Below are 12,978 nucleotides of genomic sequence, written 5' to 3'. Positions count from 1 at the left end.
GTTATTAGGGGGTGGGAGGGTTGGTCTTGGGGGTGGAGCTTCTGGAGGTAGGATATAGCACTTGTTGGTGCCTGATGGGAGACTGCACCCCAAGGATCTCCTTTGTGGCCTGATCATGTGATGTGGGTGCCTGATCTTATCTCCTTATATCGCCTGTAGACTTCACAATTCCTGATCTCTAATTTAGTCTCTAAACTGTATCTCACTCACCTCCTCCCTTTCTACGTCCCAATCAGGAACCTGTCTCTCCGGAGGTCTTGTGGGCTGTGTTCTGGGGGCTGCACACCTGTCATGGAGAGCTGTTTGGTATTGGGCAGTTCAAGACCAAGTTTTGTGAGCTACAGACCGGCCGCATAGCCGCAAGCACTGTGCCGAGTTAGTAGGTGCAGGAAAGAGGGAGGAGTTGGGGACTATTGGTATTGCTTGATATTGATATTGCTTCTAGGCCCCAGTTGGTGTCCCAAACTGGTAGGTACCCCAACTAAAGATGGCATCAGCGGTGTCCCAAGATGGAGGCAGATATCTTACGAGATGGGGTGTTGGGCCAGGTGGTATGTTGGGCAGTGTGTTCAGAGATGCAGCTCTGTGGCATCCTGTGTTGTGACTAGTAGCTGTCTCCAGACCCTGTCCAGTGTCCCCAGGTGCAGGCTATCGTGTGTAAGAGACTATGTCAATAGTTGCAGTGTCCCAAGATAGAAGCAACCAGGAGCTCCATATTGGTAGATAGGGTTCCACTCAGAAGTGGTAGCCTTAGGTCTTGCATGGGCAAGCGGCAGGGAGTCCTGTGCTGAAGCTAAGACCTAGGGACCTGTGTAGGCATGGCAGCCGGGATTCCTGCCCAGGAGCATCTCTTGGGGGAATCCTCTAATAACTCTCGACAAACAGTGTTCCCACTACTTGAATCCTGGGTCATGGAGTGACACAGAATGTAGCCTCCCTCCAGCATGCCATCTTGGATTTATTTTTTTTATTTCAGCAAATATTGTTGAGATTTTGATAGGGATATCATTGAATCTATAGATGACTTTGTATAGACATCTTAACACAATTTAGTCTTTAATTCATGAACTAGGACATCATTCTAATTATGTCATCTTTAATTTCTTTCCAGCAGTTTTTTGTTTTTTTTTTGTTTTTTGGTTTTTTTTGTAGTTTTTGCTTTAGTGTTTATTTTCCTTGGTTAAAATGATGACTTATTCTTCTCGACACTATTGTAAATGTAATTGTTTTCTTTTTCAGTGTGTTCATTGACAGTGCAAGAAATGCAACTGATTTTTGTATACTATAACTTTGCTGAATATATTTATTAGTTTTAACAGGTTTTTTGTGGAATCTTTAGGTTTTCATTTTATACAAGATTGCATCATCAGCAAATAGATTATTCTAGTTCCTCCTTTCCAAATTGTATTCCTTTTGTTTCCTGCCTGATTTCTCTAGCTAGACCTTTTATACTCCAGTGAACAGAAGTGGTCAAAGTAAGTGATCATCCTTGTTCTCTTAAGGAAGAAAGAAAACCTTTCTTTCACCATTGAGTACGATGTTAGCTGTGAATTTTTCATATATGGCCTTTATTATGGTGAGATAGTTTTTATAGCAAAAAGCATTAAATTTTGTCAGATGCTTTTTTTGTATCAATTTGAGATGATCATATGGGCTTGTTTCCCCCATTTCTTTGTGTTAATGTGGTATTAAAATCATTTTTCATATATTCAGTCATCCTAGCATTCCAAGTATCAGTCCTACCTGTTCCTGATAATTAATGCTTTAAATGTACTGCTAAATTTGGGTCACTAGTATGTTTATGTTCTTGAGGATTTTTGCATAAGCATTTATAAGGGACATAATTCTGTAATTTTCTGGAAGATCCTTTGGTTTTGATATTAGGGTAATGCTTACCTCATAGGAGGTAGTGTTTTGGAAGAGTGTGAGAAGGACTCATATTCTTTAGTGTTTGGTAGAATCATCAACAAAACCATCTTGTTCTGTACTTTTCTTTTTGGGTAGGTTTTTGATTACCAGTTATCACCTTGCTAATTACAGGGCTATTCGGATTTCCTATTTCATTCTGATTCAGTTTTGATAAGTTTCTAAGAATTTGTTCATTTCATCTTTCTAGTTCCAAGTTGTTGATGTGATATCTTTCTGGTTTCTTAATGTAAGCATTTATAGATGTAAATTTTCCTTTTATTCCACTACTTTTGATGTATCCCCCAACTTTTGGTATGTTGTATTTTTCATTTGTTCCAAGATATCTTCTAATTCCTTGGTGATTTTTTGATTCATTCTTAGCTTTTCTTACTGCCTGTATATTCTAGATAAAAGGTGTGTAATCTACAGATATTCCTTGAATTGAATTATAATTTTGTCTGTTTGCAAGTCTTCATTACATGATTAAGAGAGTGTATCAACATTTGTTATGTTTTCATATACTTTTTAATATATGAGAATTCCTGGTCAGAGCTTCAACATAATATTTTGAAGCATTTGACCTTTGGTTTTTTATGTTCCAGATGTATAAATAGGAAGAAGTCAGGATTTTGGTTTGTTAGGTAAAGTCATTATGGTTAATGCTAAAATTTTAGCCAAAACTTAAAATTACTTTATAGTTGACATCAACATTTAACCTGAATTAGACATAAATTGTATGATTCTAGTATTGAAAAATAAATCTTTAATAGTGTTTTTTCCCAAGAGACATCTGAATTAAAAGATATAAAAATGCTTTTATTTTAAAAACTGGGTTTTTTTTAATTGAAATATTTGAATCATTTTTTAGAAGTTATTGATCTTATCCTTGTTATGAATCAGTTTATTTGGGGGGGAAAAGCAAAAAGTGTTAGATTAGATTAGATTTTTAATATATATCAAAGAATCTCTTAAAAATGCATTGATTAGGTTTGGTAAAATTTTGAAAACTGTGCCTCGCATCTTTTTTAATGTATTTAATTAACAGTTACCATGGGCTAACGACATGCCACACAGCTTACTAAATTCTTTTCATATATTTACCTTTCATTTCTCAGAATGGCCAAATGAATTTGTCTGTTTTTATTATCTCTATTTTTTTAAACATAATTTTTGGTTCATTATATATTTTAATCATTAATACAAGCTTGAGCCTAATTTTAGTAAGCTTTTTTTTGCTGTGAACAAAAGAGCTGACAAGAACAATTTTAGAGCAGAAAAAGTTTATTTGGTTTTCATGGCTTCAGAAGTTCGTAGATGGCTGACTCCATTGCTCTGGGCCCAAGGTGAGGCAGAACAGTGTGGTAGAAGAAGAAAGCATCTCAGGATATCACCAGAAAGCAGAGAAAGAGAGAGATTCCTCATGGACAAAAAATAAAACCCAAGGGCATGCCTCCATCACCCTGCCTCCTCTAGCTACACCCTACCTACCCACAGTTACCACTTAGTTAATCCATATTAGGGGGATTAACACACTGATTAGGTTAAGGCTCAGAACCCAATCATTTTGTCTCTAAATTTTTTTTTTTTTTTTTTTGCATTGTTTCACACAGGAGCTTTTGGGGGATACCTAATAGCTAAACTATAATAAGTCTTTTTATACACACACACACAAATATATGTCTATACACACACACACAGAAATATATGTCTATACATAAACATACAAATGTATGTCTATACATAAACATAACGTGTGTGTGTGTGTGTATATACACACCAGTAAATATAAACATGTGTATGTATGTATAAATTGTACTATAATAAGCACTTTAGAAATTAAAAAAGAGTTAGAATTTAAATCAGTTGTCTTTGGACACCTGAGGTGTAAATAGTATAAGCAGGATTAAAACCAGCATCTGATTCTAAAACCTGAGCTTTTAACCACTATAACTACAGAAAAAGCACTCCCACATTAAAGAAATGCCTCTTTATTTTACTGTCCTTTATTTTTCTTCTTGGTGCTTGTCACCACTTGACATGTATATATTTTTTATTTGCTATCTGTCCCCCTTGTTCTTTTGTTCAATGTCCCCTTTAAAAAGTGCTTAACAGATATTAGTTGATAATTGAATGAACAAATGCAGTCAGTACTTAAATCATTTAAAACCGTGTTTATTAAAAATTCCCTCTCTACACTATTATTCCTTTACTGTGTCATTATTAACAAAATCATTAATATGCTCCATGTTAAAATGCACTGATGTAAAAGCAGTTACTTTATGATTAGGAAAATTATCTTAATTGTTTTATGAACTTGTTTTTACAAGGAAAAATGCTTTTTATTTTGTAAACAGCCTATTTTTAGTAACTGAAACCTATCTATTTTTTAGACTGTTATCTCAGTGTATGGAGTATTTTGATTTGAGGTGCCAATTATTAGATGATCTAACAAGTAAGTAAACGTCTAACTTTGATTTGGGGTGGGGAAGTAGAAGAGAAAGCCAGAGTAGACATTTTTAATCTGCTTTAGCAATGTCGGGTGCAAATGTGATTATAATCTTTGTTTGAAATGAAATGATTTCCTGCAAATAGCATGTAAGCCAGTGAGCTCTCTGTCAGTACAGTCCCAACTATTAATTTAATGTGTTGAGAAGATTTGTTAATTTAAAAATTGTTAAAGACTTATATTTTAATTGTACCAACATGGAACTATGATGAAGAGCCTTTCTCTCTAGTATAATCTATTCTGACAGTTTTGAAGGTTGATCATTGAAGGAAAGAGGAAATCTAAGAGAAGCATGTTGATAGTGATAGAAATTAATTAAATGATTAAAGTGTCATTGTTAAGAATTCTCTTGTTAAGAGTGTTAAGATTTTAATTATCTGTACTAACCTTTTAATAATGCAAGAGTATGTTGGAGTACTTTATGTAAAATTTAATTGCTCAAATCAAGAAGTTATTAGTTTATTCCCCACCCTTTATGCAAATAAATTGCTTCAGTGTACAGGAAATAAGTAAAAATTAGGATGACTGGGCACAGTGGTGAATGCTTGTATAATCCCAGCTACTGGAAAGTCCTAAGCAGAAGGCTCACAAGTTCGAGGCCAGCCTGGGAAACTTAGTAAGACGCTGCCTCAAAATAAAATGTTAAAAGTCCTGGGGGTATAGCTGAATGATAGAGCACTTGCCTAGCATGTGTGGAGTCCCTGGGTTTAAAAAAGAAAAAAAAAAAAAAAAATCCTGGTAATCAAAAAATATTAATTTCAAAAGAAAGTTAAGGCCTGGATGAAAAAACATTTTATGTGTATATAGACTGTAAATCCCCACACAGTCAATTTGGTTGTGAGATTCCTGTGGGCCAAAGGTAAAAAGGAAACAGTGTACAGTTAGTTATTCTTGATACCCAAGAAGAAAGAGAATGGGTCCTCAAAAGAAGCAAATTTTTTCCATCACTTTATTCTAAAAGAAGTTTCATACAAAGATCTTTATGTAATAGGCACATGAAGATTCAGTGACTAATAATCCTCAGTGACATCTCCTAAGGCAGATTTCTTCCTGGGTCCTGAGTTTGTCTCAGAAACTTTGAGCAATACAGAGAGGTTGATTTTATGGAAACTAAGGTAGTGAGTGGAGCTTGGCTGTGTTTTGATTCAGGGTGGGATTGGTCATGTCTGAAAAGTGGATGGACTATGTATTCATCTAACCACCTAGCTCAGTGTGTTTTTCCACCAAGCTTCCAGTTAAATTTGGGCAGCGGCCATCAAGGTTTTGCTCTCTGCTTTTTGAAAACTGAATTCATGAGTTGGCTATACACATGCAACTTTCAAATGAAATGAATAAATTGTTAAGGTAGACCTTCCCTGCATTGTTGAATAGTAAATGAAGGATCCAGGATCTCTTATGAGGTCTTAAGGTGCAGACAGAATTAATTCTCATGCAGTATGTCTTGAAACAAAGAATATTGTCTGATTTTGGGGTACTTTTTTCTAAGTCAGGGCCTACACTAATACCCTTTACACCTAGCACCCGGTGGTGGAGGTGTTGGCCTCATTGCCTAACTAGGGAAGCAGGGTGGTAGAGATTAGGTTCGCATCTGGGGCCAGACCAGGTCTAACTAACCCTAAAGTATCCCTCTTCACAAACCTACAGGTACCCTGCTTGCTTGTCACTGTAGTAGAAGATAATCACTCTTCTTCTCCTCATCCCAACTGTCTGTATGTAATTTTGCTGTAAGTCCTTGTTTGGCCCAGAAAGTCAGATGCTAAATATGAAAGACTGTTCTGAGGAGTTGGGCTTATTGTTTAGAAACCTCTGCTCACGCTAATCTGATCTTGACCTCCTCCTCCTTTGCAGAACTCCTCCCTCCTTTGTTTTGGAAAACACCACAGGAGCCTTGGTTCCCCTGTATCCTTCCATCCCTGCCTTCTCCAGAAGGCTTTTGTTCCCTAAGCCAGGAGCTTCTTCAGAGCAAGGATAGTCTCCCCCGTCTCAGCCTCAGCGTGTAGTGTAGTGGCCTGTGCAGAGGAGGCATTTCACAAGAATTTTGCTTATGAAGGTGGAATTTTCAGGCTCCTTGTGGGAAGCAACTATTAACCTGCCCTTTATTAGTGACATGCTTTTTGAGATCTGTGAAGTGAAAGATTAGGACTTGACTGCTTACTTTAATTCAGGATTTTGACTCCACAAAGGGAAATTCTTCCTCTTTGTAAAATTTTCTTTCCTTCTTAGCTTCAGAAATGGAGCAGTTACGAATAAGCCCAGCTACCATGCTTGAAGATGAGATTACATGGCTGGATAACTTTGAACCTAATCGCACAGCTGAATGTGAGACCAGTGAAGCAGACAACATCTTATTGGCAGGACACTTGCGGCTCATTAAGACCCTTCTTTCACTCTGTGGTGCAGAAAAGGAAATGCTTGGTAATTACTGCTTCATCTTATCATGTGGCAGAATACCTTAGTTCTCCATTATTGTCATAGTGTAGTCTATAATTATAACAATGAGATAGTTGCTAAGTGTTCCATGGAAAATTGACCCTTCACAAGTAAGAAATTGTCTGTAATTTTAGTAGCTAACAATCTTAAGGTGTATTTTACTGGTTTTATTATGCCATGTAAAAATTTTAACATGTTCAAATGGTGGGATCACATAACTTCTTAATACCAAGTAAAAATTACAGTTCAAAGAGAAAGTTTGTCTCTTTTTGCTGTTTTGTACTTCATAATGTATAATCTATTATACATTACTACCTGTGAGTTCGATTCTTCTCTGGAGAGGTGACCCCCCAACCACTGCCTCCCCATTGATGGGGTATATATGAAATTCTCCTGGGGTATATATGTAAACTTAAAAGCATATCCTGTGTTGTAAAATTATATTTAAAAAAATTAATGACCACTTCATAATGCAAACTAAACTCTACATAATCTTCTTGGCTACCAGGGATACATAGAAAAGAGTGATTCTTAAACAGGAAAAGCAGGGCATATCGTTTTTACCTAAAGAGTAAGATTTTAAAAGTTTGATAAACCCTTGTGCAAATTCCCCTATTCCCAGAATAAGAATTGTTTACTCACAACTTTTCTGCTCTTGGAATCTTGGCACATGTGTTTCTAAGGGGTAAGCATGACTCCTTTCACTGTATTGTAGACTCATAAGGGAGGGCACCCTCTCTGGTCTACCGTGGTATCCCCTTCCCTAACCTTTCCTCCCCACAGGGCTTTGTTGCATAGTAAGCACTCAAAAAATAAGTGTTCGATTAAACTGGGTGCACTGCTATTGGGGGGCCTTGGGTGTTTTGCTGCTCTAATCGGAAAGTGCACAATAGGATCTTTGAATTAAAATTTGTGTTCATCCTCAACATGAATATTATGCTCTATTCCAGGTTCATCACTCATTAAACCATTGTTAGATGACTTCCTTTTCCGAGCTTCTAGAATTATTTTAAATAGTCATTCTCCAGCTGGCAGTGCCGCCATCAGTCAACAGGACTTTCATCCAAAGTATGGAAAATGCACGTTGTGTTCAGTTTTGGTAAAAATTCTAATTTGAAACTTTAGTCCAAAAATATTTCCTTAAGTTGGACTTTGTTTTCCATATTGTGAGTTTGTGTGTCATGTATTATTCACTCTGTAAAGAAATGCATGTAAAGGAGCTTAGTGTAAAGCCTATTGTAACATAGAAGGCACAGAGCAAGTGCCAGTACCATTACCATCATCAAAGTGGAAGAGTAAATAATAATAATGTGGCTAACTAAGTCCAGAACAAATTCCAAGAGAAATGAAGATTGTTAAGGTCTGCAGTGTGGCTAACTGGTAGAGCTCAAGCTTAATGTGCATGAGACTCTGGGTTAAATTCCAGAACCAAAAGAAAAAAGAGAAATAAAGTGTTCACAAGTTTTTAGGAGCAAAGGATAAGTGCTGTGGTGCATGAACCTGTTGTTTGCTGAGGATTGACTGTTCTGGTAACTGCAATGGCTAGTGATTTATTACAATTGTAACTTTGGAATCAAATTTTGTATTTGAGTAGAAAATTGGAAAATCCCTTTGTACTGTTGACCCTACTTGAGTGATATTTACACTCTTGGAGATAGGAAGAAGAGGCAGCTACAATCTGCCATCTCATTTGCTCTGAATCAAACTTACTATTTCAAGAATATGAAAACCAGAGTTAATTTAGGAATCTTGAAGAAACTGAGGATTTGGTATTTACAGTGAAAAAATGTGTATACAGCTTCAGTGGTTATTGATATAGAAAAGACATAATAAGCAATATTTTACAGAATCTTACGAGATAATTTATCATGTATAAACATTTTTTGTAGCTAGAGAATCCTTATTAGCAAAGTCTGGTTTTGGTTGGGGGTGTCTTCATTAGAACTCTTGGCTTGTCCTTAATGGTGTGACTCCCATTCTTGTTCTTGCTTCAGTCTTGTTTTGGAAGATTTAGTGCCAGGTTTATGGAATTTTTTAAACATCAGAAATACATGAGTATTTTGATTTTCAGTAAACACACCAAAAAAAGTAAATCTTAGCAGTTTTAATGAATTTTTTTTTTAATTTTTTATTGTTGGTTATTCAAAACATTACATAGTAGTTTTAGTGAATTTTTTATTGAGAAATCTTCCCCTCCATCAACAATGAGTATTTTTTAATACTTTCTTTTTATTAAAAGTGATACCTCTATCAACAAGGAGTATTTTTTTTTTTTTATCATACACAGTACCTTGACTGGAAAAGGAACATTTTGTTTCATCCCTCCCCAGTGTACTAAATGGTATTTATCACAATCACTCCCAGACTTTTCCCACAAAAGCTTAAAGGAAAAGAAAGAGAGATTTAAAATACATAAGATCTTTTCAGAAGCCATGCTATTCTTATATTACTGTAACAACAGCAGCTTCTTGGTGTGTAGCTCATGTGTAATGTGCCTCCCTGTTCATTTCTTACTTGTTCTTTTCAACCCATTAGTTTCTATATAAGAAACAAAGGACAGTGCTGATCTAAGAGCCCCACAACCCTGCCTTGACTCCTCTTACACTTCGCAAGTGGTTTCACTCAGAGGTCACATGTCCTCTTTTCTGTGTATCCTTCATAATCTGTGATCTCCTCAGTAATGCAAGTTTGGCGTAGATCACAGTGAGAAATTACTATCCATTCCCAAAGGCAGGCAATCTGGAAGTCTGGATGCTTTACAGTTATCTTTTCTGTCATTTTAAATACGCAGACTTGGCAATTTATATATTTCTGTATACCTTTTTTTTTTCCCCAGCAAAGTAGAAAGTTGATTAGTGTCCTTGGAAGAATTTTTGATCCTCAGGCACACAGAATGTTAGTGGGTCTCTATTCTGATTTTCATAGCTTTCTTTTTCTGCTACTTGCTCAGAAAGATAGCTACAAAAAAATATTTCTTTCTCCCTTCTTTTATTGAAAGATGGCAACTCTTTGTTGTGTTTATTACACAGTTCTCCAACTCCATTCTTGCTGGTCCATTCCTTATAGAAGAAGACTCTCAAGTCATAAGTGACAGATTTTGCTATTTTATCATCAGGCCAGGAAAATATTTAGCTCTAAGCCATATTAATTTTTCCAGTTTTCATGGCTTCTGGATTACTAGATTTCTGACTTAACTATGTATGAGGAATTGCACTCTTATACTTTCATTTCAGATGTTGTTTTAGTATAATTAGGAGTGTGAGTAAAGTATTCATTGTTGAAAATGATTTGTGTCTTTTGTTTTTAGGTGTAGTACGGTGAATAGCCGATTGGCAGCCTATGAAGTCCTTGTAATGTTGGCTGATAGTTCACCTTCAAACCTTCAAATTATTACAAAAGAACTACTTTCTATGCATCATCAACCTGACCCTGCTCTTACCAAGGAGTTTGATGTGAGTTTTCTAGACTGTCAGACACTTTATTTTTTTCATAATGATTTCTTAAACGTAGAATTTTAAAACCACATTTGTATTCTTCTAAGCCCAAAGAAAGTCAGTATTATTCTTTTGCTGTGTTCACATATTTAAATCAACTACAAACTGTGTTATCACATTGATACACTACAGTATATTATGAAGTGGAGTCCTTTTTAAAAAGGAGAGGCATTTCCAAGTTGGCTCATAATTATTCTCTGCCTATTATGTTCCAGCCTATTTTTTGAGTAACTTTATGCCAGGCACTAGAGATACAAAGTCAGACGAACATTGACTCCATCTTAGCACAGTCTGTGTTCAGTTAAATTCAGAAAGATTTATGGACTTTAGCGTACACTAAGAGGTATATTAAATTTTTGGAGCTTAAAAACAAAAATGTTCCAGACCTCAAGAAGGTCAGTTTATATAGTGGAAGAGAACACCTATAAGCAAACCATTTCAATGGTTTGTGATACAGTGTAAGAGGTGTTTGTCCTATAAGCTCTAACATTGAAAGACACTTACCCACTAGTGATGGTATCTTAGAAAGCTTCTTGGAGATGATGACACTGTAAGTAGAGCCTCAAAGACAAGCAAGCCAATTGAAGCAAGGTGGGATAGTCATTTATTTCAGCAGTGAGAACAGGAGAAAAGCTAAGCCACAAAACAGCTTAGCGTATGTTGGGATCTACAAGAGGGAAATAAGTTGTAGGTGCACTGGAATACTAGACCAGGAGTGAGAAGACACTTTTAAAGCAGCCTTTGCTTTCTCTTTGAATATATGCTTATTAGAAGTTGTTTAATAGAAGACTGTGACTTTCTGTAAAAGGAAAGGAATGAATATGAGCCTTCCTTGACCATCCACGCTGCAGAATTCCTTATGGTAAACATGTCATAAAATCCTGTTCCTTTTTTTCAGAGTACCACCTCAGTTGCTAACATATACTTAGTATATTTGCTTGACTAATACCATATAATCTGTCCTACTAGGCTGTAAACTCTTTGCCATTAGGGACCACATACATTTCTATTCTCTGTTCCATCCCTGGCACGTACATAGTACATGTTAGGCCCCTAATTAATATTTGTTGAATGGTAATCAAGTGAATAAATATATGACTACATAAATGAATAAACAAATACATACTTACTATATGCCAGATAATTTATGAACAACAAAAAAGAAATAGAGATCATATTTGATCATTGTGATGGTATTTTGATCATTATGTTAGCATCTGCAGACAAAGATACTTCATGAACATAAGTTTTGCTAGCCTGAATTTCATAACGCACTGGATATACCTCTCTTTCCTCTTAGACATCCCTTATAGCTAAAGTGGAAATGTGCCTGTGGCAGAGGTACTAATTCTCTTCCCTGCTGTTTCTGTTCCTCTGTTTCCCAGTACCTTCCCCCAGTGGATAGCAGATCCAGTTCAGGGTTTGTGGGCCTGAGGAATGGTGGTGCTACCTGTTACATGAATGCAGTCTTCCAGCAGCTGTACATGCAGCCGGGGCTCCCTGAGGTGATTTGCTTTCTCTGTCCTGTTTGGCTTGAGACAAAATGTGTTCATTGCCTGAAAGTTGTTCCATACTTATTTATTGCTTTTGGGGTTTGCATAACCCAAATATTAGTAAGTAGGGATTAGTAAGTAGCTTCTGAAATCTGTATAGACAGGTTGTTCATAGTCACATTTTTATAAATCTGCTTGTGTAAGATCTGCCTATATGACAGACTTGACCTAATGATTTTTGAACTCCAAAATAATTTTTACGTTGTTCTGTAAACTTACTAACATTTTTAATGCTTTAGAAATGCACAGGCTCTGTCGTCAGCGCTTTGTAATAATATAGTAGTAGCATGTGGTGTGGCGGGCAGAATTTTGAGAGTGTTCCAGGTGCATTGTTTGGCATTATGTCTTATAGAGATTCTAGTATACTGGCTCCAGTTTTTCCTAATCAAATGGAGGCTAAATAACAAAGCTAAATATGTGCAGAATTGTAGATAGCCACATCCAACCATATATATATATTCTAAAAAAACAATGTGGGTACATATGTCAGGATTTTCTGAAAAGTGGTTAAATATTTCTAATTTAATACTTTTCTTCTTTTTAGTCACTACTTTCAGTGGACGATGACACAGACAATCCAGATGATAGTGTATTTTACCAGGTGCAGTCTCTCTTTGGGCATTTGATGGAAAGCAAGCTGCAATATTATGTCCCTGAGAACTTCTGGAAGGTATTTCTCCCAGTAACGTATGTTTGGAGTGTGGTTACAATTTTTCCTTAGTGATAATGGTTTCTTATCTTTACTAACTCAGGCAAATTCAGACTATTAATGTATAAAAGAATTGGGTATATAGTTGTTGAAATTGATGCTTGGTTTTAGAGTATTAAAATGTCAAAATTAATTATTCACAATTCCTGAAGATTTGCAAATTTAATTATTTTGAATATTTCTGATTCTTCATTTTAGCTCTTTGAGATATTGATTCAAATCATTTCTTTGAGCCAATAACAATTTAATTAATGCCTTTAAGTAAAGAACATTGTTTTGAACATTGCTTCACTTTGTTTCACATGCTGGAGGATTACTCATGTTTTTCACAGAGATTGGTTAGTTTCTCAGAAACAAACTCTGTTCCACAGCCTTATA

At 35.9% G+C, this 12,978-nt stretch overlaps 1 protein-coding gene across 2 annotated transcripts in view; it reads left to right on the top strand.

Moving 5' to 3' along the window:
- Positions 1-12,978, top strand: part of Usp24 (ubiquitin specific peptidase 24) — a 133,709-nt gene that overhangs the window by 87,085 nt on the left and 33,646 nt on the right. For both annotated transcript variants that reach the window (XM_071617878.1, XM_027944930.2), the window contains exons 39-44: positions 4,299-4,360; positions 6,638-6,829; positions 7,795-7,912; positions 10,152-10,296; positions 11,724-11,843; positions 12,436-12,561. In XM_071617878.1, coding sequence (XP_071473979.1) covers positions 4,299-4,360; positions 6,638-6,829; positions 7,795-7,912; positions 10,152-10,296; positions 11,724-11,843; positions 12,436-12,561 — 763 coding nt within the window. The remainder of the gene's footprint in view (positions 1-4,298; positions 4,361-6,637; positions 6,830-7,794; positions 7,913-10,151; positions 10,297-11,723; positions 11,844-12,435; positions 12,562-12,978) is intronic.

The sequence above is a fragment of the Marmota flaviventris genome, chromosome 10, assembly GCF_047511675.1.
Source record: "Marmota flaviventris isolate mMarFla1 chromosome 10, mMarFla1.hap1, whole genome shotgun sequence".
NCBI lineage: Eukaryota > Metazoa > Chordata > Mammalia > Rodentia > Sciuridae > Marmota > Marmota flaviventris.
This window is presented reverse-complemented; position numbering and strand designations above follow the sequence as displayed.